This window comes from Peromyscus maniculatus, chromosome 2, assembly GCF_049852395.1.
Source record: "Peromyscus maniculatus bairdii isolate BWxNUB_F1_BW_parent chromosome 2, HU_Pman_BW_mat_3.1, whole genome shotgun sequence".
NCBI classification, from domain to species: domain Eukaryota; kingdom Metazoa; phylum Chordata; class Mammalia; order Rodentia; family Cricetidae; genus Peromyscus; species Peromyscus maniculatus.
This window is the reverse complement of record NC_134853.1, coordinates 169,597,926-169,620,756: the sequence shown is the minus strand read 5'-3', so window position 1 is coordinate 169,620,756 and position 22,831 is coordinate 169,597,926. Positions and strand designations below refer to the sequence as shown.

Here is a 22,831-nt window from a genome sequence, read left to right as displayed (position 1 = left end):
CATGAGTAGTGTCTTCATGAGAGGAAGACACCCAAGAAAGATTCCAGGTAACAACAGAGACAGGGACAGAGAAATGTAGCCATAAGTCAGGGGATTTTCAGATACCCGAAGTTGGAAGAGGTAGAAAAGGCCCCTCCTGGGGCCTCAGAGGGAGCCTAGCTGGCCAGCTGGCTTCCAGACAGTCAAGAGCAGCTCTGTGGACTAACCCTCAGGTGATGATGCTCCATTACGTCAGTACAGAGCAACTGTGGTACTGGCCCACTCGGGCTGGGCACAGGGACCTGAACACTGCAGATTTGCCTTCCTGGGGCTGGGGTAAAGACAGCACTCACCTTCATGCGGAATACTTTCTTCCCACCACGAATGGCGTTGTCCTCGAAGGAAAACTCGTTCTCACGGATCACAGAGCGGCTCTCCTTGTCCCCCGTGTAGGTGACCACGTAAAAGTCAGGCGCCCACATCTCAAACTCACGTTCCCAGTTGATGATGGTGGACAGGGGCGCGCTGACAAGGTAAGGCCCCTTGGAGTGGCCCTGCAGAGAGAGCCTGAGGCGGTGAAGCTGGCTGCCAGCAGATGGCACCAGACCCCGCCTGCCCAGCACCCATCTACCCAGACCCACTTGCCCTCCGGCCTGCCCACCTCCTTGTACAGGGAATAGAGAAAGACAATGGTCTGCACGGTCTTGCCCAAACCCATCTCGTCAGCCAGGATGGTGTCGGTGCCCTGGGCCCAGGAGAAACGTAACCAGTTGAGGCCCTCCAGCTGGTAAGGGTGCAGCGTGCCTCCTGTGGAGTCGATGTACCACGGCTGCTTGTCGAACTTGACTGTGGGCTGTGGGAGGGGGAGGCAAGAATCAGACACATCCTGAGTCCTGGACCACCGGCTTGGCTTGCCTCGCTCTGCTTGAGGTCTGACCTAGGATGCCTCTCCTTCCAAGAAACACCCGCTGGCCCCTGCTCTAACACCTGCCCAAAGCACAGCTCTTACCCAGTACATCACTCTGTGCTCCCTTTTGTCCATTATCTCCAGGTCACTTTCCCAATAAGGTACCCCCAGTGGACTGTGTCCCCACCATGGGTCCTGGTCTTTTCGGTTTTGGGTTGTTGTTGATACTGCTGGGTGTTTTGGTTTGGTTTGGTTTGGTTTTTTGGGGTGTTTTGTTTTGTTTTGTTTTGTTTTGTTTTGTTTTGTTTTGTTTGATAAGTCTCCTATGGTCCGTGGTGGCCTCCAACTCAACTGCGTAGCTAAGGATGATCCTGAACTTCTGATTCTTCTGCCTCCAACTCCTGAGTGCTGGGGTCAAAGACATGTATCACTACATTCAGTTTAAGCCACACTAATGATTGAGCCCAAGGGCTTGGACATGCTAGGCAAGCAATCTACAAACTGAGCTCTATCCCCAGCCTAAGGCAGGCTTCTTAAAACATGCCCAAGGGATCCAGCATGGTGTGGTGCCTGTCTTTAATCCCAGAACTCAAGAGGTAGGATCAGGCCAATCCCTGAGTTCCAGACCAGTAGGCTCTTCCCACTGGCCCATACAGCCTCAGTGTCACTGAAAATGGCCAGCCATGAGAGCCTAGGGAATGGTCCCTGAGGAAAGGCCTCCCTGTACTGCCAAGGCTCGGGTGGTGAACCTGGCAATCCAGCACTCCCGCTTCCTCCCCCTCTCAGCTCACATCCACGATGGGCGTGTCCGGTGGCTTCTCTTGTTTATCGTCCTTCAGCTTCTTGCCCTTCTTGACCAGCCTCTTGGGAAGCCTGGCATCCTCTCCCAGCATCAACTCCCTGGGTAGAAGCATCAGGCTCAGAAGGGCACAGCTCAAGGCCGGAGGGGCCCCAGCACCCCACACCTGGCTGCCAGCACACCTGTGGCCCCAGTAGGTCTGCTTCAGGTTGTCGTAGTAGGGGATGTCGATGTCATCAATCTCCCAGGTGCACTGGTCATAGGGTAAATCCTTCCACTTGATCAGGTAATGCACGTCCCCCTTCTTGTCAAAGCTGCAACACAAGAAGCAGAAGATGCAGGAGGCGCGTGCATATTTTCCAGGCAGGGCCCCACATAAAACGCCAATCTGCTCATATCCATGGTGTCCTAGTATTCCGAGACCAACCAGGAGGAGGGCACCAGGGCAAGAGCCCTCGAGAGGTTTAGTAGCTTGCCCCAAGCCACACCACTTACAAAAAGAGATAAAGGTGTGGAGAGAGCGGCAGACACACAGAGACAGGGACAATGGGAGGCTGTGCTAACAGAGGCCTAAGAAGATGCAACCGGGGTCCTTTCCAGTCTCTGTTGCAGGGGTGAGTCCGCGCTCTACGTAATCTGAACACAGGAAATGACACCATGAATCTCTCCCTGCTCAGAGACCTCATTTTCTAACGTAAAAAGTTCAATGCATTTTGCAGTATCAATCCAGAGTGTAGCTCTCTCCCTACAAAGCAGACAGAGCCAGTCTCTGCAGGAGTGGACAGCCTCTTCTAAAGGTCCCCAGTGATGTGAGAACCCAATGACCACACCCCACAGCGGCCACTGAAAGAACCCTGGAGGTCTCCTGCTGGATCTGAGTGGACACAGCGGCCAGGCCAGGAGGGCCCAGCAAAGCCAGGGAACCGTGGCACCCCTAAATGGCAAGGGTGAGGCCAAATGGATGGTGGGGCCTGGGGAACCACAAAGAGCAAGGCCAATTCTCAGTCACCATGGAAACCAGTGGCTTATTTTCAATAAATAATTGGTTGTTATGCACACTCTGGGAGATTCACCGGCTCCTCTTTGAGGGTGCAGAGGAAATTGTCCTTTTCACTTGAGCATGCATTTTTATAAAAGAAAAGGGGGGGCAAGTCAACCCCAGGCACAGCTCAGGTACCATCTGGAGTCTGGGAATGGGCAGGGTGCTTCACAGTCAGTAAGACACCTTATTCTTGTTTTCCTGTTCTCTCCAAACCACCCCATTGAGGCTGCCCAGCGCCCATGTCACGTGACGACCAGCTCAGAAGTCCATGGCCACAGAGGTTCTTCACCTCCTCTGCGCTCACAATAACTGTCCATAGGGCCTGTGGTCGGGGACAGAGTGGGAAGGCCACCGTGTGACCGGTACTCTGGGCCCTTCCCAAGGCCTTCTGGCAGCCACCACCTGCCCTCCAGCCCCTGAGCCGAGGAATCAGCAGAGGCTCACACCACCCACTGCTCAGAAGCTGGCTCCCCCAGCCTACACCCTCCTGCTGGGCCTCTTTGCCCTGGCTTCTCTGACCACTAAGCACCTGGGAATGCCAGACTTTAGTGAGAGGTGGCATAGGGGTTAGGAACCCTGGCTAAGAAAATACCAGTCCTACCAAAAGACTGGGTCTAGGTCCCAATCCTGCGGCCTTCTCAGCTCTGTGGCTCCAGGCAGGTAACTAGGCCTTGCTGAAAACATTCTTTTCTAAGATTTTTTTTTTTAGCCTGACATGCTGATACATGCCTTTTATACCAGCACTCAAGAGGCAGGGGCAGGTGGATCTCTGAGTTTAAGGCCATCCTTGTCTACATAGTAAGTTCCAGGTCAGTCAAGGCTACACAGCAAGACCTTGTCTCAAAAAAAAAAAAAAAAAGTCTATTTTATAAATACATGTGAACGTGTGAATGCCTACACATATATATGTGTACCACATGTGTGCCCAGTGCCCACAGAGGTCAGGAGAGCTATCTGATTATCTAGAACTGGAATTACACGAGGTAGTGAGCTGCCATATGGGTGCTGAGAAGCCAACCCAGGTCTTTTGCAAGAGCAGCCAGTGCTCTCAACCACTGAGCCATCTCTCCAGCCCCCGGACCTCTCTACGCAGCTCAGGCTGTCCTGGAACTGGCTATGTAGACCAGGCTGGTCTTGAACTCACAGAGATCTGCCTGCCCCTGCATCCCAAGCACTGGGATTAAAGGTGTGCACCACCATGGCCAGCCCCATGCCGAGTATATTCCTTGAATGTGCCTCTTGGGATACTAACACCCACGGATCCTTTCTTGGACCGCTTGGCTCCCAGAATCATCCTGCTGACCTCAGTCCCTAATTGGCTCCCAATTTGGAAGGAGCCTGAGACAGCACACGTCCCGCCCCACAGAGCAGCTGCTTTGCACACGTTTCACAGACTGTTCATCACGTTTCCCACATCTGCACCCTTCTGGGACTGCCCAACGGTAAACGAGAATGTTGAGCGTGAGGGTACCTGTGCAGGTGGATGACCCTCCTGGCTGGGCAGCCCTATCCATCCTCTGCAGTTGTGTGTCCCTGCCCCTCCTCCTGCCCTGCTGCACCCATCCCTGGCTCTGAAAGGCAAGCCTGCCGCCCTCACCTGTGGTTCAGGATGCGGTGGACCATCATCCACTCTGGCTTGATGCCGTAACGGTAGAAACGCTCCTCCATCTTGGCATAGAGGGGGTCCTTGTTCTTCCGCTTCTCGCTCTTACCGTCCTCATCACCAGAGCCGTAATCGAAGGGTGGTGGCTCATCCATATCATTCTTTCTTTGGTAGTTGCGATACATCACGGTGTGGTACAGCTCCAGCTGCCCACAGAGAAGTCCAAGTTATGAAAGGGAGAAGGATGCTTGCCTGGGACCCCAGCCCAGCCCTTCAGGTCCCAGCTCCCTCCTAGGTGGGACAAGCCTCCTCCTCAGTGCCATCCCCAGCTCCCACCCATGCCTGGGGGGCGGTGGAGGCTGAACAGCACATGCCAGCCTGTTCTTGCCCACCCTGGAGGGCCCCAGGCTTATACCATGCTGCCCGGGAGTCTCACCTGTAGCTCCTTCACCCAGGAGCAGTGCCAGTAAGAGAGCCCAGCCCACTTGACAAAGAATTCTCTCTCAGGAATGCCCTCCAGAGGCTTGGGCGGGGGCATGCCTGGCTCCACCTCTGGTCCTGGCAGCCCCACCATAAAGGGAGCTGGGGGTTCAGTCCACCGCCAGTGTAGGATCCGCTGAACTTTGCCCTTCAGTGGGGGACACTGTGAACAGAGGATGTCAGCAAGCTCAGGGTCAAGTCACAAGGTCCCACCCTGAAGCTCCCATGACGGTAGACCGCCACACAGGTTCCCAAGTCAACACAGTGCCAAGGGGACTCTGGCATCCCTCCCTTCCTCAGGGGTCCACATGTGCTGTGCATGCAGGAGACGAGCAATGGAGCTTGTGGGTCCAAGCAGACCTTTGTACTTGACAAACTGACAGTGAGCCTCCTCAGAACCTGGAAGTTAAATCAGGGAGACTGAGCCCACGACACACATAGGGCAGAAGGAGACAATAAAATCCACTAAGCAAGGAGACAAACAAAACTCCAGACTTCCCTATCCATGCATCCACACATTACCCCCTGCCCTACGAAACCCTAAGAACAATCACACCATATCCTGACCCACAGCAGCCACAGGACTGGAGCCCTGCCTGACACGCATGAATACTACAGTCCTGGCCATGTCCCTTATGACAAGCAGGGCTACGTGCAGGCCTGTGCACCTGAGCTGGCTGGGGAACACACACACACACTCAGACCCTAAGAGCCATGGGCCTCCAGGGAGCTGATGTCTGGCAGACCAGAGCAATCCAGCAGTCACACCTCAGCACCTATGCTCTGGGCTACTCTGAGATAGCCTGGATCGGCTGTGACCCTCACAAGGGCAGATCTGAGCCCTAGATGGAATGAGGTAAAACAATCAGTTTAGGGAGATAGCTCTGTAGTAGACAGGTCTCAGCTCTGCCATCATCCATCCATGTACCTAAGTACACATCCTGTCAGCCTGTCCCTTGCCTGTAAAACTGGCCTCTTTTCCTCTGCCTGGAAGGGCTGTTGGTGTCAAAGCACAGGTGTGGACATGCACTGTGCACCACACACCCCAGAACCAACCATACCCTGGCCTCCTGCAGGGAGGAACCCAGAAGAGCTGGGTACCACCCCAAGGAGGGGTGTTCTCAGGACAGCTAAGAAGGCTGCACCCATCAGAGGGCTCTCTCCAGCCCTTACGCAGACAAGGACATGCACACACACGCGATACAGACATATGCACAAGACAGAGGGGACCCTGTGGGACAGGATATCCAGCACTGGAGGACAGGGCAGCTCCTCCACACATGGAACCTTCGGTGCCCACAGTGACGAGTCGAGGGACATGGGAAGAGTCATGTCCCTCCCTTCATAAACTCCAGGCTGTGGGGCCACCACTCTGTCACTAACCCAGCCTGGGGACACCAGGTCCAGGGTGCCTCACTGGGCCTCGTTTTTCTGCTGAAGACGAGCCTTGGGTGTAGCCCATTGGTTAGAGCTTGCCTGGCATATAGGCCCTGGGTTCCACGCCCAAGCAACCCCAAAACAATATTTAAAAGTCAATGGATAGAGTTACAGCTCAATGTGAGGCCTCTTGGGCTCAGTTCCCAGTAGGAATGAGAGGTTCTTAGCTCAGAATAAATTCTCAATAAGAAGTCCTAAGGGGATTCAGGGGAGAGCAGGCGCAGTGAGACGGTGGGCGGGTCTTTGAGTACGTGCTTGTTTGGGGCGTGGCCCGGCCAGCGGGGGCGGGCTCAGGGTCCGGTGGGCGGGGCGACTGGGGCGGGAGGTGTAACACTCACTGTACAGCGCGGGCAGAGCCATTCACCGTTGGGGATCTCGGGCAGCGGCGGGTTGAGGCAGTGCAGATGGTAGGAGGAGGGGCAGGCATCGCAACACAGGAGCTCGCCACCATCCTTGCACACGCGGCAGAACTCCATGTGATCATCCTCCTCCTCCTCACAGCCGCCCTCCTCCTCTTCCTCATCGTCGTCCTTCGGCTCCCACTGGACCCCCTCCTTCTCCTGCAGGGGGAGTCCAGGTGGGTGAAGCTTGGGCCGGGGCCCCTCCCACAGGCACCCGTCCCCAGGCCCACCAACTCCAGTCCGGACCCCGGCCACAGCGTACACAGTGTGGGCAGCTCCACTTGCCCTCCGGAGCCTTCTCCAGCTCCGGGTCCAGGCAGACCAGGTGGTAGGCCCTCGGGCAAGTGTCGCACAGAATGATCTCCCCGCCCTGCTGGCACACTTCACAGTAGTCCTGGTGGTCTGTCTCATAACCGTCGCCATCATCAACTGGAACGGGGAGAGAGGCGATGACCACGGCCTGCCGCACACAACCATTTCCACCACCCCAGGCCAGACGGGCACATGATAGGTGCTTGAATGATTTCCAGTGGATGGGCTGACAGATCAAGGGAGTGAACAACCGGGGGGAGGGGAGTGTGAAGGTGGACAGATGGGAGAGACAAGGAAGGACGGACAGACTGTGCACATAGAGAAAGAAGAGCAGGAACCAGAACTCAGGAGGCTGAGACAGGGCCATCTCTATGAGTTCAAGGCCAGCCCTGTCTACATAGCAAGTTCTAGACCAGCTAGAGCTATGTAGTCAGACCCCGTCTCAAAAGCCAAAGAGAGGGAGAGAGGAGGGAGGGGTGGGGTACTCGGTGGGTCGGGAGCTGAGTGGGTAACTGACGGGGAGCTGAGTGAGCTTAAGCGCCTCCTCCTCCACTCCCCACTCTGCTAGGGCTTCACACTGAGAAACCCTAGCTAGCTTCTTACTTCTTCCTCCCTAGGACAAGACAGTGGACAAGGCCGGCTGAGGAGCACAGGGAGACTGCCTGGCTGAGGTTGGGAGAGCCTGGGACGTGAGGATGCCCTTCCCCCACGCTGCACCCCCATCACGGAGAAGCCCCGCCCCTTGGAGAGGAGCCCCACCCCTTGGAGAGGAGCCCCGCCCCTTGGAGAGGAGCCCCGCCCCTTGGAGAAGAGCCCGCCCCTTGGAGAGGAGCCCCGCCCCTTGGAGGGGAGCCCCGCCCTTGGAGAGGAGCCCCGCCCCTTGGAGAAGAGCCCCACCCCTTGGAGAAGAGCCCCGCCCCTTGGAGAAGAGCCTCGCCCCTTGGAGAGAAGCCCCGCCCCTTGGAGAGGAGCCCCGCCCCTTGGAGAAGAGCCCGCCCCTTGGAGAAGAGCCCGCCCCTTGGAGAGGAGCCCCGCCCCTTGGAGAAGAGCCCCGCCCCTTGGAGAAGAGCCCTACTCCTCTTCTTCTTGCGCCTCCTCTTGTTCTTCTTGCCCAGAGCTGCAGAGCACTCGGAGCGCACGGAAGAGCTGTGGATGCTGGCGTTGTCCAGATCTGACTCCTCACGCTCGTCCTCCTCGCTCTGCCGGAAAGGAGGTCGATGGTTTGGGTAGGGCGGGGCCAGGAGCTCTGAAGACTCCCTGTGGCTTTGCTCCGTCGTCCAGCCCGGCTAGAAACTGTGCTAGTGTACAGCACTTTGCAGGCCCGCCATCCCTGCGGCTCCTGCTCTGGAGTAATTCTGGCCCCTCCAACAGTTCTGCTCCATACAGTTTCCCCAGGCTCTGACCGCTGACTGCCTAACTCCTACATATCCTTCAAGGGCCACCCTAAAGAACCCCTCCCCTAGGGAATCTCCACAGATCTCTCTCAGTGGACATGCCTGATAGATTAATGGCTCCTCGGGAGCTGAGCTGGTCTGCTACATCTAGGGCAGGACCATGCTCCCTTCAAGAGCAGCCAACCTCACAACCTGGCACTTGCCCCCACCAAGTGACACAGAAAAGTTCAGCAGAGCCGGGAGAAGGGACATCTGCCCAGCAGGGGTGAGGAGAGAAGGATGAGACATGGGTCGAGGAGAGGAATCATGGCTCCGCCAGCCTGGTCAAACAGGCCGCTTCCCAGGGCTCCGCCCCCCCCCCCCCCCCCCCCCCCCCCGCCCAAGCACGCCCTGTGAAAGGCCAGCTGATCCTCTGGCCTGATGGAGCCACACTGTGGGCAGCAGCCGCCGCCGCCGCAGCTAAGCTCCCAGATCCACCAGTAAATGGGGAAACTGAGACCCAGCAGGCCTGTACATACGGAGACTGGGAGGAGGGTGCAGGGCTTGTTTCAGTTAGCTCGGGAAACGAGTGTGGCCCACTCTGTGCCCTCCCCTCAGCCCCTGGCATATACACGTGCACACACACTCACCGAGGACCCCTTCTTCCTCTTGCTGATCCCTCCAAAGCGGAACTTGAGCCCTGCCACTCGCTTGCCGCGCCCCTTTTTCTTGGCGTCTTTGGCGCCTTTGGTCTTCTTCCTCACTCCAGGCCCTGGCATCGTGAGAAGGACTGAAATGACCAACACTGCCGCCGGTGGCGCATTTCTCCCCTGCCACTTCACTGAGCACCAAGGCTCCAATGAGGAATGGCTCACGTCTCGTGTACCACCACCCCTTTTCTGGTGAGAAAACAGGGGGTCTGAGAGGCAAAGCTCTCGCTCAGGCTACATGGAAAGTGATGAGGAGACAAACCTGACTCAAGCCTGGCTGTCTTGGACACCGTGCTGGTCATCTGCTATGGACGCTTAGAAATGCCTACCAACTCAGGAACAGCCTCGACACTATGCAACTGACTTGCTTCCAAGGAGCCCCGCGGCTTCTGTACCAGCAGGGTGGGCCGCTGGAGCGACACTGCCCACCTGTGATCCATGCCTGGATCCCTAGAGAGTCATCCTGGTACCCAAAGCCAGGCCACCAGCCTCCCACACCATGGGCTCCAGGCATTTCCATGGCTACCCCCAACTTTCCTGTCACCCTGGGCTTTGTGACGTTGGCCATGCAGCGATTAGGCACCTAGGGAATATTGACCCCGTCCCCACCCCAGCAGCCCATCCTGCTGCCAGAAGAAGGCATAGGACATGGTGATAGATTCACACCCTTGCTAGGTAGCTTTGCCCAGTTCTCCTATGGCTACACCACACGCAAGGACATGAATATGGGGACCCAGCTGCACTCAGGGCATGCCACAGAAAAGCTATTTCAATCTCTTGAGCTCGAATAGGCAGCTCAGGGAATCAACAGTTTGGCAGTAGCTCCTGGGCAGGTGGAAGTGAGAAAATAGGAAATGGGGGGTGCACAGAGATGGGGCAGGAGAAGATGAATCGGGCAGCCCCTGGCACTCACCCATCAGACACCTGAGACATAAAACAGAGGTGCCAGGCACAATACTCAGCATTGTCCTGGACACCAAGACACATGGGGGCCCTAGGCTCCTCTCAGCCCATCAAATCCCAAAACACGGAAGACAGAGCAGTTAATGTTCCCACTGGGGAAGGTCAAGGTCCCCAGCCTCTCAGACGCCAGAACATCCCCCCAGGCTGCAGCCTGGTCCCTCCGAAGCAGAAGTCCCTGCTTGCCCTCCACCCTAGTCCATCTGCATGGAGTCAGACTGGACCTGGCTCTTTTGTTTGTTTGGTTGGTTTTTGTTTTTCGAGACAGGGTTTCTCTGTGTAGCTTTGGTGCCTGTCCTGGATCTCGCTCTGTAGCCCAGGCTGGCCTCAAACTCACAGAGATCCACCTGGCTCTGCCTCCCGAGTGCTGGGATTAAAGGCGTGCGCCGACCACCACCCGGCTGGACCTGGGCCTTTTGATGTCCTTCCAGCCCTGGTCATACTCAGTCTTGTGAGGTCCCTAAACAGGGACTTGACACAGAAAGACCCTGACGGAGGAGGTGCTCACTTGGGAGGGTCAGCAGGCTAACCCAAACTGCCTCAAACTTCTGTAAGTCCAAGGCTGGAACTATTCCATTCTGTGGACCCCCACCTCCATGCCAGCAGGGGTTGAGGTGGGCTAGAATAAGCTCATGCCTTGGAATACAACTCCTCAGCTTCCCCACCCTCCCCTGCAGGAGACAGGACAGAAGCTTTGAAAAGGGGCGTCAGCCTGAGGTCACGTAAAATACTGGGTCCTCCATGAGGAGAGCCCCTAGCTGACCTGTGGGATCGGGGTGGGCACAGATCTGCAGACATGACTCAGTGGCCACTCACCCACAGCCTTACCTTTGCCTTCTTTGGTCTTGGCCTTGCGGATGGGCAGAGGCTGGGGCACCTGCTGGGGACTGATGGCCAGTGGAGGAGCGATGGTCACCGTCTCCACAGCTGCAGCCACAGCCGCCGCAGCTGCTGCTGCTGAGCTACCCTTAAATGGGTTGTTGGCGCTGAATTCTCGCCACTTGGCCCCCAAGACAGTCATCATTTTGGACATGGGAATCTTCGGGTTCTTCTTGGCAATGAGCGGCCTGTGGGAGAAATACAGGAAGATGAGGGAGTGGCCACCCTTTCACACCTGTGAGGTGTGGCCCACCCCACAGTCCTGGTAGAGAAACTGGCAGGAAGTGGGACAGGGAAAGGGCAGAGATGGGACCAGAGCACACCCCAGCACACTCCTGACTCCTGCATGTTTCTGTCTGGGCTGCAGGCCAGAGAGGGGCCTGCAGCAGGCCATCCCCCACAGAAGGACCCAGGACAGGGCCCGTGAGGGAAGTAGGCCCAACCATCTGCTACGTTAAAATGTAGGGGTCCTGACCTCAAGCCCTCCCCAGGTCAGTGACTGCTCTTACAGTCCTCATCCACTAAGGAGCCCAGCGGCCTCTCTGTCCACATCCCCTGACTAGGTGCCCCAGGCAAGCACAACCCCCATGGCCCCCCAGCCACAGCAGCCAGCCCCTGGCCCACCGGAGGAACTGGCTGAAGGCCTTGTAGTTGGTCAGCGTATGGTAGTCTTCCTCTGAGAACAGGTAGTCGACATCATCAAGGCCCCACTCAGCCATGAGCTGTCCCGAGGACTTGGGCTCCTGCAGAGATATGGGGTCCCAGAGTGGGATCGGGGGCAGAGCCTTCTGACCTGCCCCTTCCTCTGAGAAAGAAGCCAACCCAAGAACAACTCTCACCTACCACTGAGACAGCGGAATGCCACACCCACCTATCCCGCCAGCTCCACCAGTGGCATGTCTCAGATGCCAGCTCACGGGATACCGTGAGTTTTAATGTTGAGACTGGGGAAAGGTCACACACATTTCTCCAGAGAGTGGAGGCAGACAGCTGGGGCGGGGGCAGGCCGGGACAGAGTGACGGGATGAAGTGGGGGGGGGGGCGGGGGCAGGCCGGGACAGAGTGACGGGATGAAGTGGGGGCCCACCAAAGGGCAGTGCTGGAAGAGCCCCTCAGTCACCTCCCGGATGTGGTGCTAAGGGAGTGTGTGACATCCCTAAGGTCTCCTGTGAGTGTTCAACAGGGCTATCCCAGGGGTCAGAGAGCTAGAGGACAAGATGGCCTAGCGGTGCGGGATGATGGGCTGGCTGTGGAGAAATTCATTTTTTTTTTATTTGAGAGAGGGTCTCTCTATGCAGCCCTGGCTGTTCTGGAACTCGCTCTGTAGACCAGGTCGGTCTAGCACTCACAAAGATCCTCCTGCCTCTACTGGGATTAAGAGCATTTGCTACTACACCCAGCTATTTTTAATGTATTTCTTTTTATGTGTATCAATGTTCTGCCTACATGTATGTCTGTGCACCACATGTACACCTGGTGCCAGTCAAGGCCAGAAGAGGGCATCGGGTTCACACACACACTCACACACTCTCTCTCTCTCTCTCTCCCTCACACACACACACACACACACACACACACACACACACACACACACACACACTGGAGTCACAGTTTTTAGCCACCATGTGGTTGCTGGGAATTGAACTCAGGTCCTCTGGAAGAGCAGCCAGTGCTCTTAACCGCTGAGCCATCCTCCAGCCTTGCTCTGGGTCAGTTCTAACCATGGCTCTCCCCGATCCCAGCAGTGAGAGGTAGACAAGTTAGTTCACCCTCCTGCCTCAGTTTCCTCATTCTGCCTGGCAGGGAGAATTAGCACAGGAGCTTGGGAAAGGAATGAATGTTCTAGTGACTGTCATCACAGAACCCGGACACCTCCCTCTCCCATGCCCTCCCTCTCCCATGCCCTCCCTCTCCCATGCCCTCCCTCTCCCATGCCCTCCCTCTCCCATGCCCTCCCTCTCCCAGGTAACCTTGCGCTGTCCCCACCACCCCAAGCCCTCACCCCTTAAGCCCGTCAGCACGTAGTCTCTGCCACAATCCCTGGCCTTTCTGAGCAGCCAGGCGACACAGACCCCCATCCACAGAAGCAGAGAGAGAAACATTTACAGCCTTGGGGACACCAGTGAATGCCACACAGGACTGTCTGCCCTGTCCCCTCAAGTCCCCTTGGAAGCTGACTTTCGGCCCCTGCAGTGGAAGGCCACCCAGCTGGTGCACAAACCTTCCCTGAGTCCCCAGTTACCTATGTCCCAGAAATGGCTCGCAAAGCAAAAGGGCTTAGGAACCCGGTTCCACAACAGCTCAGAGATGGTTCCATGGGGGACACCCTCCCGTGGCCAACCTGCCCCCTCCTGCCATTCCTGATGGCACCTCCGAAGAGCAGAGAAACAAGCAGGTGATGATGTCCTCAACAGCCCCTGGAGTTAACTTCTCAAAACTGTCCCCAAGGATACTCCAGTCACAGCTGAATCCCAGCACACCCACCGGTGACTAATGGGATCGTACTGGGTGTCGGGACACCCCCAAGGAAGAACTGCTCCTTAAGCACTCCAGTCTCAATCATTCATAGCCATCTGCTGCCCGGCAGCGACTGTTGATGTCTATGGTGCCACGTCGTAGCTCACAAACTATTCCTGACGACGTGAGGTCACCCACCCATTCCTCACAGCCCAGGGGATGGCCTCAGTTCAACTGGGTTGCCCTGACCTGCTTTGTCACAAAGATGCCCATGCCGAAAGGACAGCCAGGCCCGCCACGGCCACAGCCATGCAGCTCCAAGTTCACCGAGAGACTGGAGGAATGCCCACGTGGGCAGAACTACAGAGTGCGCCAAGTACCCAGGCAGAGCTGGCCACTCGGGGCTGTCCGGCAGATGCTTGTGGCAAACACTTCGTTTGTTGTTTTATTTCCCCAAATTGCTCCAGGCAAGAGGTTCCCGACACCAAACTTGAGCTCACACTATGTATCATTCTTTCCAGAAACAGCTGCATGCTCGGGCGGGCAAGCTGTTGCCGGGAGCAGCCCCAATCTGTCAACAAGACAGCGCACCATTGCGGCCACAGACTCCCAACTTCTCCCTGCGTTCTCAGAAGCTGAGACGTCACGTGCATGTGCACAGAGCTCTGCGTGGCCTGCCTGGCTCAGGCTCTGAGGGCACCTCCGTCCTGCCCGGCCCGGCCCGGCCCCGGTAATTACCTTCAAGCACCCATCGCCATTGTCATCCTCGTCCTCATCCCTCTTTTTCCGCTTGGCTTTCTTCTCCTTCTTCTCCTTCAGTTTCTTCTTCTTCTTCTTGGTCGGGGAGTAATCGCTACCTTCGCTCTCCGACTTCTCTTCCAGATCCTCCTCATTTTCCGACAGTTCATCGTTGCTCCCCTGGAAGACAAAGGAGAACGGTGAGGCTGCCAGACACCCCAGAACGCCAAAGACCTGGATAAGTTACTCGGCCACCATCTCTCTTCATCCATGGTGTGCTGATAAGCGAGCATGAACAGAGGTGACTGACCGAATGGTGAGGTGACCTTGAGTGAAACCAGGATTCCCCAGGCAGATGAAGTGTGGTGTGGCTAGCCCAGGGCAAGCTCAGCTTCTGCTTTGGTCGTAATGGATTTTGGAAGCACGATGGCGCTGCCCTCCAGGAACTCCTGGTAGAGGCCATGATGACCAGTGTAGAAAACCAAAGTGTGCAGGAAAAGCACCAAACGGGAGCGGATCCATCCACTAGCACCCACCCTGTACCCTTCCTCCTGGTGAAGCCAGCCGTGAATGAGCGCACTGAGGACCAGCTCTCCAGAGGCCACCACGGTACAAGCCTGTCTCCAGAATGGCCACTCCATCTCAATGGTAGAAAAGGTAAATTAGGCAGCTCTTAAGATTGACTCCTTGATTTTGTTTCCTGTCTGTACAAGCAGAAAATGGCCCATTTATATGGAGATGAGGGTGTCTACAGTCATAGCAGGCCCACCAGAAGGACACTGTCCCTGGAAGGAAACAGTTTGCCTGTGACTTGGAGGGTCCTACGTGGGTCTGCAGGGACAGGTTGTCACTGCCACTACAATTACCAGCTCAGGGCTTGTCACCTTTGTGACTGCTGTGAGGCATTTTCAAGGTGAGCAAAGACAGGCGTGAGAAGAGATGGGGAGAGTCAGAAATGCAGGGAATGCACTGTGAAAACAGAGCTGGGGAGAGGGAAGGAGAAAAGAGCAGAAGAGAGGTAGGGAGATGACGGGAGACGCGGGGAAGGAGGGGCAGCAGGGTCTGTCTGGAGAATCTCGGGGGCCCCTCAACATTCTCTTGCCTTTCCCAGTCACTCAGCTGAGGTTGGACATGTCACTGAAGGGGCTTCTCCGTGCAGTCCCCCTGGGAAGACACCACCCATATCTTCCTGGAAGCTCAGCTCAATCTCCCCTCTAGGGGCCCTGCTCTCAAACCTGTCACCTGCTAACCAGTCACCACATCAGCGCCCTGCCAAGGCCTCCTGGCTCTCCCAGAATACTGACTCTGGTCTTCAGCCAAGGGACGGTTCCCAACTCCCACAGCTAGCAGTGACATGGGACCCTGAAGCCACAGTTCCCAGGCTATGTCATGGAAAAGTGGGAGTCAGATGGGACATCCCCTTCCCCCAGGTGACAGAGACCAGTGTCCAAGAGATCTAGAGCCCCAGCCCTCGCCCCAAAAGGAGTCTAGAGGAGGGATGGAGGGCACCAGACACTTCAGCACCACAGACAGCAGCTGCAGCCTGCCCTAGGGAAGGAAACCCATGCTCCCCACCACAGTAGAGGGGGAAGACCCAGGGTAGATGCTCACATGGCCTGCCTGTGGGTCCTTGCTAGCCTGGAACATGTGCAAGTCATTGTAACAACCTGGACCTCCAATTTTCTCATCCGTGCCAGGATGAGAGGAACCGGGGGAGTGTGCACATGGAGGCCCTGAAGTGGAGATGCCATGCTCAGAGACTGGGAGGGCAGGAGAGCCACTTGGTCATCATGTGTACTGGCAGGGAACACATGGATAGGCCAGAGCAGTCTGCATTCAGAACCACGATGCCCTTCACTCCTGATACAACTGGACCACACTCAGGCAGAGGCTTTTCCCGGGGACAACACCCCAAAACGTGGATGCCTCTGCTTGGGGAGCAGAGATCTAGCAGAGGTAGCATAGGTCCTGTCCCACTTCTTCCCACAGGAAAGGACCAAAGCCCGCCACATGGGTCACGGGCAGCTGGGTGACAGTATAGGTAGACAACATGACTCTGCCTGGTAGCTGGCCAGAGCATCCCCTGGGAAGAAGACACTGCCATATCCGGGGTTCAGGAGAAATGAGGAGTGGCCAGCACAGAGGGAGGCAGGAAGGCGCCTCCAGCAGACTGCAGCGTCTGGCAGAAGCAGCGGCCGCCTGTGCACAGCACTGATAGGGGGCAGGGCTTGGCTGAAGCTGAAAGCCTGGCCTGGATAGGAGGATTCAGCCAAGGTACACTCCAGAGCTGGAGAGGGCAGTGGACTGAGATGGAGCCCTGGCAGGGTGGGTCTCGGGCTTGGCGCCCCCTTTCCTCCAGCCCCCCACCAAAGCATAGGCCTGACGTCCACCTCTTATTCCACCCATGGGGAGAGAAGACCGACCTCCAGCCCCTAGCCCTCAGCCCATCTCTCTTCTCCAAATAAAGCCAGCAGAGCCTGGGCCGCCCCACACCCGTGCCCTCACTCGCGGTGCGGGCGGGCGGAATGAGTCTGCATCCCAGCAGAACTTGCACCAGCTGTTCCCACACTTCCACCACTGGGCCCCTCCTCCCCCGACACACGTCATAAAAACATCCTGCCTAACAGAAAAGATGATGGAGGGGGGCGGGGAAATGCTACAGCTGGATCTGAAATGCATCCACGGAGGGGCAGACCTGGGGGCAGCAACGTCACTAGAGAGAAGGGGTAAAACTGGCCAAGAACCAGACGAAGAGGGACCACTCAGTGTCTCGGGACTTACCAGGGTTGCACACCTTTGATCCCAACACCCAGGAAGCAAAGGCAAGTGGAACTCTGAGTCTGAGGTCAGCCTGGTTTATATACCAAATTCCAGGCCATCTAGTGAGACCCTGTCTTAAAGAAACGTGCCAGGAGATGAGGAGGTGGGCCACACCCCATTCAGGAAGGAGACACAGACCAGTAAGTCTAATAAATGCCACAAACCAACCTCGGTCCTGAGTTCTGAGAGAAACCAAAGCACATAACAGGCTGTGAAAATCAGAATGGCAGCCGGGTCTTTAACCTTGGCGTTGCCCTTGGTGAAAACAACCCTGGGTGTGACTGTACGTGGGGCACGAGTGGTGTGAGGAGAAGCTTAGGAGACACACGCAAAGCGCCTCAGATGCCACACCCAGATTGAGGGCAAAGAGGGGTCTCTGCTCGGAGCCCCTTCGCCTGCTGAGGACACGGCGCGCCAGCCACAGCTGGAGGGGACCCCAGGTGGGCAGCGACACCACCCTGCCTCCTTCCCCATGCCACGGTTTCTGAGTCCAGGCCTCCTGGCTTGCTCTCTTTCCCCTTCCATGCCCAGCACACACATCCCATCTCCTGAAAAAGAGAGCGTTTAGACTCAAAGGAAGAACTCGGGGGAGTTGGTCATCTCGACTTGGGGTCCTTCAAGACTGAGAGGGAAAAAGAAAGAATGAAATGTGAGCCTTCCCATTCACCAGTGTTATAAACAGTTATAATTTAGCACTGAATAATTGGTTGCTATGGCAACCGCTGCAGTACAGGTTGAAATCAGTTCTCCCTCCTGCGCTCCGGTCTGACAGGGAGCTTCATCTACATATGCTCAGGTTCCGGCTGCAGCCCGGTTATTTTATGTAAATCAGAATCCACGGCTTGCTGCTTGCCTGTGTCCCCCCCTCCCCGCCCCGCCCAAACCACTGCTTAGAGCCCACCTGCTCCGGCCCCCTCTGCGCCTCAGAGTCACCTGGTGGGGGATGCGGTGGTGGGGCTGGGGAGGAAGGAGATTCCCACACCGTGATCTAGGGCTGCAGGGTGGGTGGGTGGGCAGACAGATCCTCCTCTTTGTAAATAGCACGCTATAGACTGCCATCCCCACCCCAGATCCTGCAGCTGGTGAGAGCCAAGCTCCTGGGGGGGGGTGGATAAAGGGGGAGAGAGCACCCCTGGCCCAAGGGTCACCTCTGGTGCTCAGCATCTGGAAATCCTTTTAAAGAAGTAGCATTGCATCTCAAGGAGAGACGGCAGGAGCGAAGGAGGGAATGGAAGAGAGGAGGGAGGGAAATGAGGAAGGGGAGGGAGAAGACATGGAGAGGAGAGATTAATAAGGCGGAGGAAAAAAACACGGCCAGCCGGCCGGCCGGGCAGCCAGAGGAAGAGCCTGACAGAACCAGAGGAAGGCAGTACAGAGAACAACAAACATCCTCACCTGTGACTGTGGTCCCAGGAAGAGACAAAAACAAAACAAAACAAAAAAAAAAAACAGCCTTCCTTGGCCTTGGAGGCCACCAGACACCACCACCCCCCCCTAGCCCTACAGCTCCACACCTTCCCTACCTCTAGCCTCCTTCCTAGCCAGAGTGGTGTCAACCTTGTGCCCAGGAAGGATAGAGAAAAAAACCAGTCCTGCTTAGAACGAAAGCTCTCCACCCACCCTACCCCTGGGAACCCGGCTGGGCGAGTGGATGGTCCCAGAGCATGGCCTGACACTAGAGAGCAAGTAGAGGTGGCCCCTGTCCTCTGCCATGAGGCCCAGGACCCAAAGCTGAGAACAGTGACACCAGAGTGAGACCTCACAGCCTCAAGCAGGAAGTCTGGGGACCTGGGTCCCAGGGCCTCCCAGAACCTATCCACTGCCCTGCCCTGGACAGATCTGCAGGGCCAAGGGCTGTTATCAGGAGGAGGCAGTGGCTGCCATAGGAGATTCTGAGGCTCATGTCAAGGGAGCTGGTTCCCAACACTGCTTCCAACGGGGAGGCTCCAAGCACAGGGCCCGCTCCACATCCTCCACTTCCTCCTCTGGATAATGTGGACAGAGAGAGTCCCAGCATCTCGAATACAGAGCCATCAGAACCAGAACTGACTTTCTCTGCACTCAGTAGGATTCACTGAGGAGACAGAGGCTCCTACAGAGCAGCCAGAGAGAAGGCAGACTGCGGCACTGCCAAGGGCCAGGCTGCGACTCCAACCAGTGAGAGAGAGCATCCTGGTGTTCCCGCTCGGGACAGGACAGCTGACCCTCCAACCATCTTAAGAAGCAGAACATGCCATTTCCATCTTGGGGGACTTCTGCATGACTCCTCACAAGTCATCACGAAAACACAAGGTTGAGCCCACCGCACCCCACGCGCCTCACCTCCTTCTTCTTCCTCTTGCCTTTGGACTTGCTCTCTTTCAGTTTCTTAGGCTTCTTCTTGGGAAGGCTCACGGGCTCTGCAGGGAAGAAATCCTCGAAGCCTTCAAGGCCACCATCATCTTCTTCTGCAGGGGTTGGAAGGGAGAGGGGTCATCTTCAGTTTTAGCCAGAACCAGGAACACAGAACCACACCACTCAGATCCAACCATGCCAGATCACAGCCATGCAACCAGAGTCCTAGGCCAAGTGACAACTGTCATATCTACCTAGTGGGTGGCACAGGTCACCTCCCCTCTCTGGCCCTTCCTTCCTTAAGGCCCAGCGGTGACGCACACCTTTAATCCCAGCACTCGGGAGGCAGAGGCAGGTGGATCTCTGTGAGTTCGAGGCCAGCCTGGGCTACAGAGTGAGCTCCAGGACAGGTGCCGAAACTACACAGAGAAACCCTGTCTCAAAAAACCGAAGAAGAAGAAGAAGAAGAAGAAGAAGAAGAAGAAGAAGAAGAAGAAGAAGAAGAAGAAGAAGAAGAAGAAGAAGAAGAAGTTGTTGTTAGGGTCTAATCTGGTGTCCCTGCTGACCTGGGGGAGAAGTGGCCTCATGGGGACATCTGAGTCATCATTGCTACCTGGTCCGGGGAAGGCTGGGGCCCAATAGAGAGGCCAGGCTGAGTAAGGCCTAGCCTTACCTCCAGAGGTTCAAGTATATCTGAGATATGCCTGGTGAATGCAATACAAGAAGGGGCCCGGTCCCATCCCAAAGACGTGATAGGCTCCCTCTTAATGTGGGATTCAAGACTACACTGCTTCCCCTGCCCAGCCCTGTGCAGGGAATTGAGACACATGACCAACCTAGATGCACAGGGCTAGCAGGATGCTAAGCCCATTCTACATGTGGCTTTTCCAGAAATTGCCTGTGAGTCCCAAATTCCCTCACTGTCTTCAAGAATTAAAGGCCAAAATCCAGACATGGCTGAGCATGCCCAGAACCCCAGCAATGGGGAGAGCTTGTTAACCACCCAATCTAGCCAAACTGGGAGAACTATGGTCCAGCAAGAAATCCTGGCTGAAGGTAACAAGGCAGAGTGTGGTAGAGAAAGCCTCTCTGTCTTCCTCCAGCTTCCACCTGTGCACACACCTACACACTCAGGTGTACACACCACATACACAACTTTTTAAAATTAAAGGCCAAGAGGGAGCAGGGTGGGCTTAGGGTCTGGGGTCATTTAAAAGGTGGCTACTGGCTCATGTCATCCCAAAAGGAGAAAGGTTAAGTTGGCCCCAGCTCACCTTTAACCTAAAAGGGACTTCTGTACTGGAGAGACATGGTGAGCTGGAGCCTGGTTCCTACCCACTGGGGAAACCCAGTTAAGCCAATATTCCCATTCACCAGATATGACCTCAGAGGTGAGGTGGTAAAGGTCATCTGAAGGACACGGTAGCAAGAACTAAACCACCCAGAGTAGAGAGATGGCCACCCAGAAGGGCAAAGGAGGGAGAGAGAGAGAGAGAGAGAGAGAGAGAGAGAGAGAGAGAGAGAGAGAGAGACCCAGAAGGGCAAAGGACAGAGAGATGGCCCCCCAGAGGGGCAAAGGAAGCTCCCAGAATAAAATAGCTCCAAGACCGCGAGAGCAAGCCTACTTCCCCAGCCCCTAGCCTGGGTGCCCTGGTGGGCCCCTTCTGCTCCCGACCTCATGTTCTACACACAATGAGTAGCTAGGGGTGGCCAGAGGAGTAGAGAGGAGTCTGGGCCTTGTATGTGTGCACAGAGAGGCAACATCCTTCTCTCAGGTCCCACACAAGACCACGGGCCAGCCTTTGCTAACTTGAACCCCAGAGCCCCGGGGAAGACAGGTTCCCACTGGGTCTGTCTGGTTCCCTATACATGGTGGCTAACTTCAGTCACACACATCCCACTCTCAGAAGGCAATCTGGGGGCAAGGTACCCCTCAGCACTAGGACCCCATCCAAGGGACAAGCCCTGCCTGCCAACACAGCTCCCCGGGCAGGGACAGAGTGTGCCAAGGTTCCAGCCCCTCCCTATTGTAAGAGTGGAATCCAGAAGAGCAGCCAGCAAATAGAGAGGAGGAGGCAGACTCAAGGAAGGACTGGAAGTTGCTACAAGGAGGCGGCCTGAATATAGTCCAAATGCAGGTCATCCTTGGAGGACCACTGCAGTACATGCCAACCTACAGGGAGGGGCACTGCCGAGGCGGGGTCCCTGTGGGGGTGCAGCTACTGTGGTCTTGGCGGGACTCCAGAGCACAGCACAGTGGGTAGCAGGGCCAATCCTGACCTGAGCTTACGTGGGCCGGGAACCCAAGCTGAGACCAGGTGATGCTGGTTCCTGTTCCTCATCCTGTTCCTCTGAGCCAGAGGCAGGGAAAATCTACAGAGAGGCCCTCAGTGTCATCTTGGAGTGAAGGAATCTTGGCAATAACGCCGAGGATGGCAGGAGGCCAGGCTAGAGTGGCCAGCGGGATACCCATCCACACCTGTGTGCTCTCGCAGCATCCCAGACACCCACCCAAGCAGAAGCACCTCATCCCCTGGGAGTGCTCCACACCAGTTATGTAACGGGCTCCAGGCTGATGCAATCTCAAGGGGGGCCCTTCTCCCTCCTGTCTCCGCTGGGCAGTCCTCTGTCTCCACCCAGCAGGGGAATCCCCAGACTTAGGAAGCCAGCCCAGCACATGTTCCCCGACTGACCAACAGGAGACAGAGGTCCACAGGTTGCTGGGAATGTTCTAGAAGGAAGCCTGTAATCACTCGTGGATACAGAAGAGGGCAAGAGGGGCCCCCAGGCTAGCTGTAACTCATCCAGAACAAACAGAGACCCCATGTCCATAGACAGCACCCCTCTTCCTCCACAAGACAAACCCACAGTCCAAGGCTGCCTGATTAATTAAAAAGAAAAACAAATAAATAAATCTTCCTCCAGGAAATTTCCAGAGCTGGCAGAGGAGGATGGGGACCCAGCTCTGACCACGCCTATCTCCTGCAGGCACTTCCTGTCCCCACTTCGCTCTGGTAGCCCTGAGGACACCTCAGGCCTGACCCTCTGTGACACTGGATCCTACCCATCACCCCACACACCTGGTCCTCACTGGCACTCCAGCCTTCTCTCCCCAAATGGGCCATATCCATCTTCAGCAACAGGTCTGGAGCCTTCTAAAATCAAGCTTGGGAGTCACCATCCAAGCCACCCCATCCTCAGCCACGCCCAAGTCTCAGGCTTCCTTCCCACGGCCCCATCGGCCAGGGGCAGGTCAGAGGCAGATTTTAAAACCCGAGCATGTGGCCAGTGGGGGAGATAGAATTCCACTACCCCGGAGTGAGGGGATCCAGGGTGGGGGCAGACAGACCATAAAACAATTTGTCCTGCCAATTCCCAGCCCCCAGAGGCTGCCCTACTGCCCTTCTGGCCCGTCTGACGGTACCCTCAAACACCAGCCCTGCCCCACCCCAAGGCCCGGGAGGCTCCATCGATCCCAGTCAGCTATAATTAGGACCATTAGCTTGGTAACTCCTCACGTCTTAAGTGGTCCCAGACAGAGGAGGCCTGAGGAGAAGCAAGGGGGGCTGTTTTGGGGACTTGGGGTGGGACAGCGTGGGG

The 22,831-nt window shown here is 56.4% G+C and overlaps 1 protein-coding gene across 20 annotated transcripts in view; it reads right to left on the bottom strand.

Moving 5' to 3' along the window:
* Window positions 1-22,831, bottom strand: part of Chd5 (chromodomain helicase DNA binding protein 5) — a 50,235-nt gene that overhangs the window by 21,907 nt on the left and 5,497 nt on the right. For all 20 annotated transcript variants that reach the window (XM_076565751.1, XM_076565747.1, XM_076565758.1 and 17 more), the window contains exons 2-15: window positions 19,220-19,344; window positions 14,078-14,257; window positions 11,507-11,625; window positions 10,832-11,070; window positions 8,984-9,105; window positions 8,036-8,159; window positions 6,911-7,077; window positions 6,586-6,807; window positions 4,767-4,973; window positions 4,325-4,536; window positions 1,868-1,999; window positions 1,678-1,786; window positions 641-832; window positions 333-533 (exon numbers count right to left, since the gene is read on the bottom strand). In XM_076565751.1, coding sequence (XP_076421866.1) covers window positions 333-533; window positions 641-832; window positions 1,678-1,786; window positions 1,868-1,999; window positions 4,325-4,536; window positions 4,767-4,973; window positions 6,586-6,807; window positions 6,911-7,077; window positions 8,036-8,159; window positions 8,984-9,105; window positions 10,832-11,070; window positions 11,507-11,625; window positions 14,078-14,257; window positions 19,220-19,344 — 2,351 coding nt within the window. The remainder of the gene's footprint in view (window positions 1-332; window positions 534-640; window positions 833-1,677; window positions 1,787-1,867; window positions 2,000-4,324; window positions 4,537-4,766; window positions 4,974-6,585; window positions 6,808-6,910; window positions 7,078-8,035; window positions 8,160-8,983; window positions 9,106-10,831; window positions 11,071-11,506; window positions 11,626-14,077; window positions 14,258-19,219; window positions 19,345-22,831) is intronic.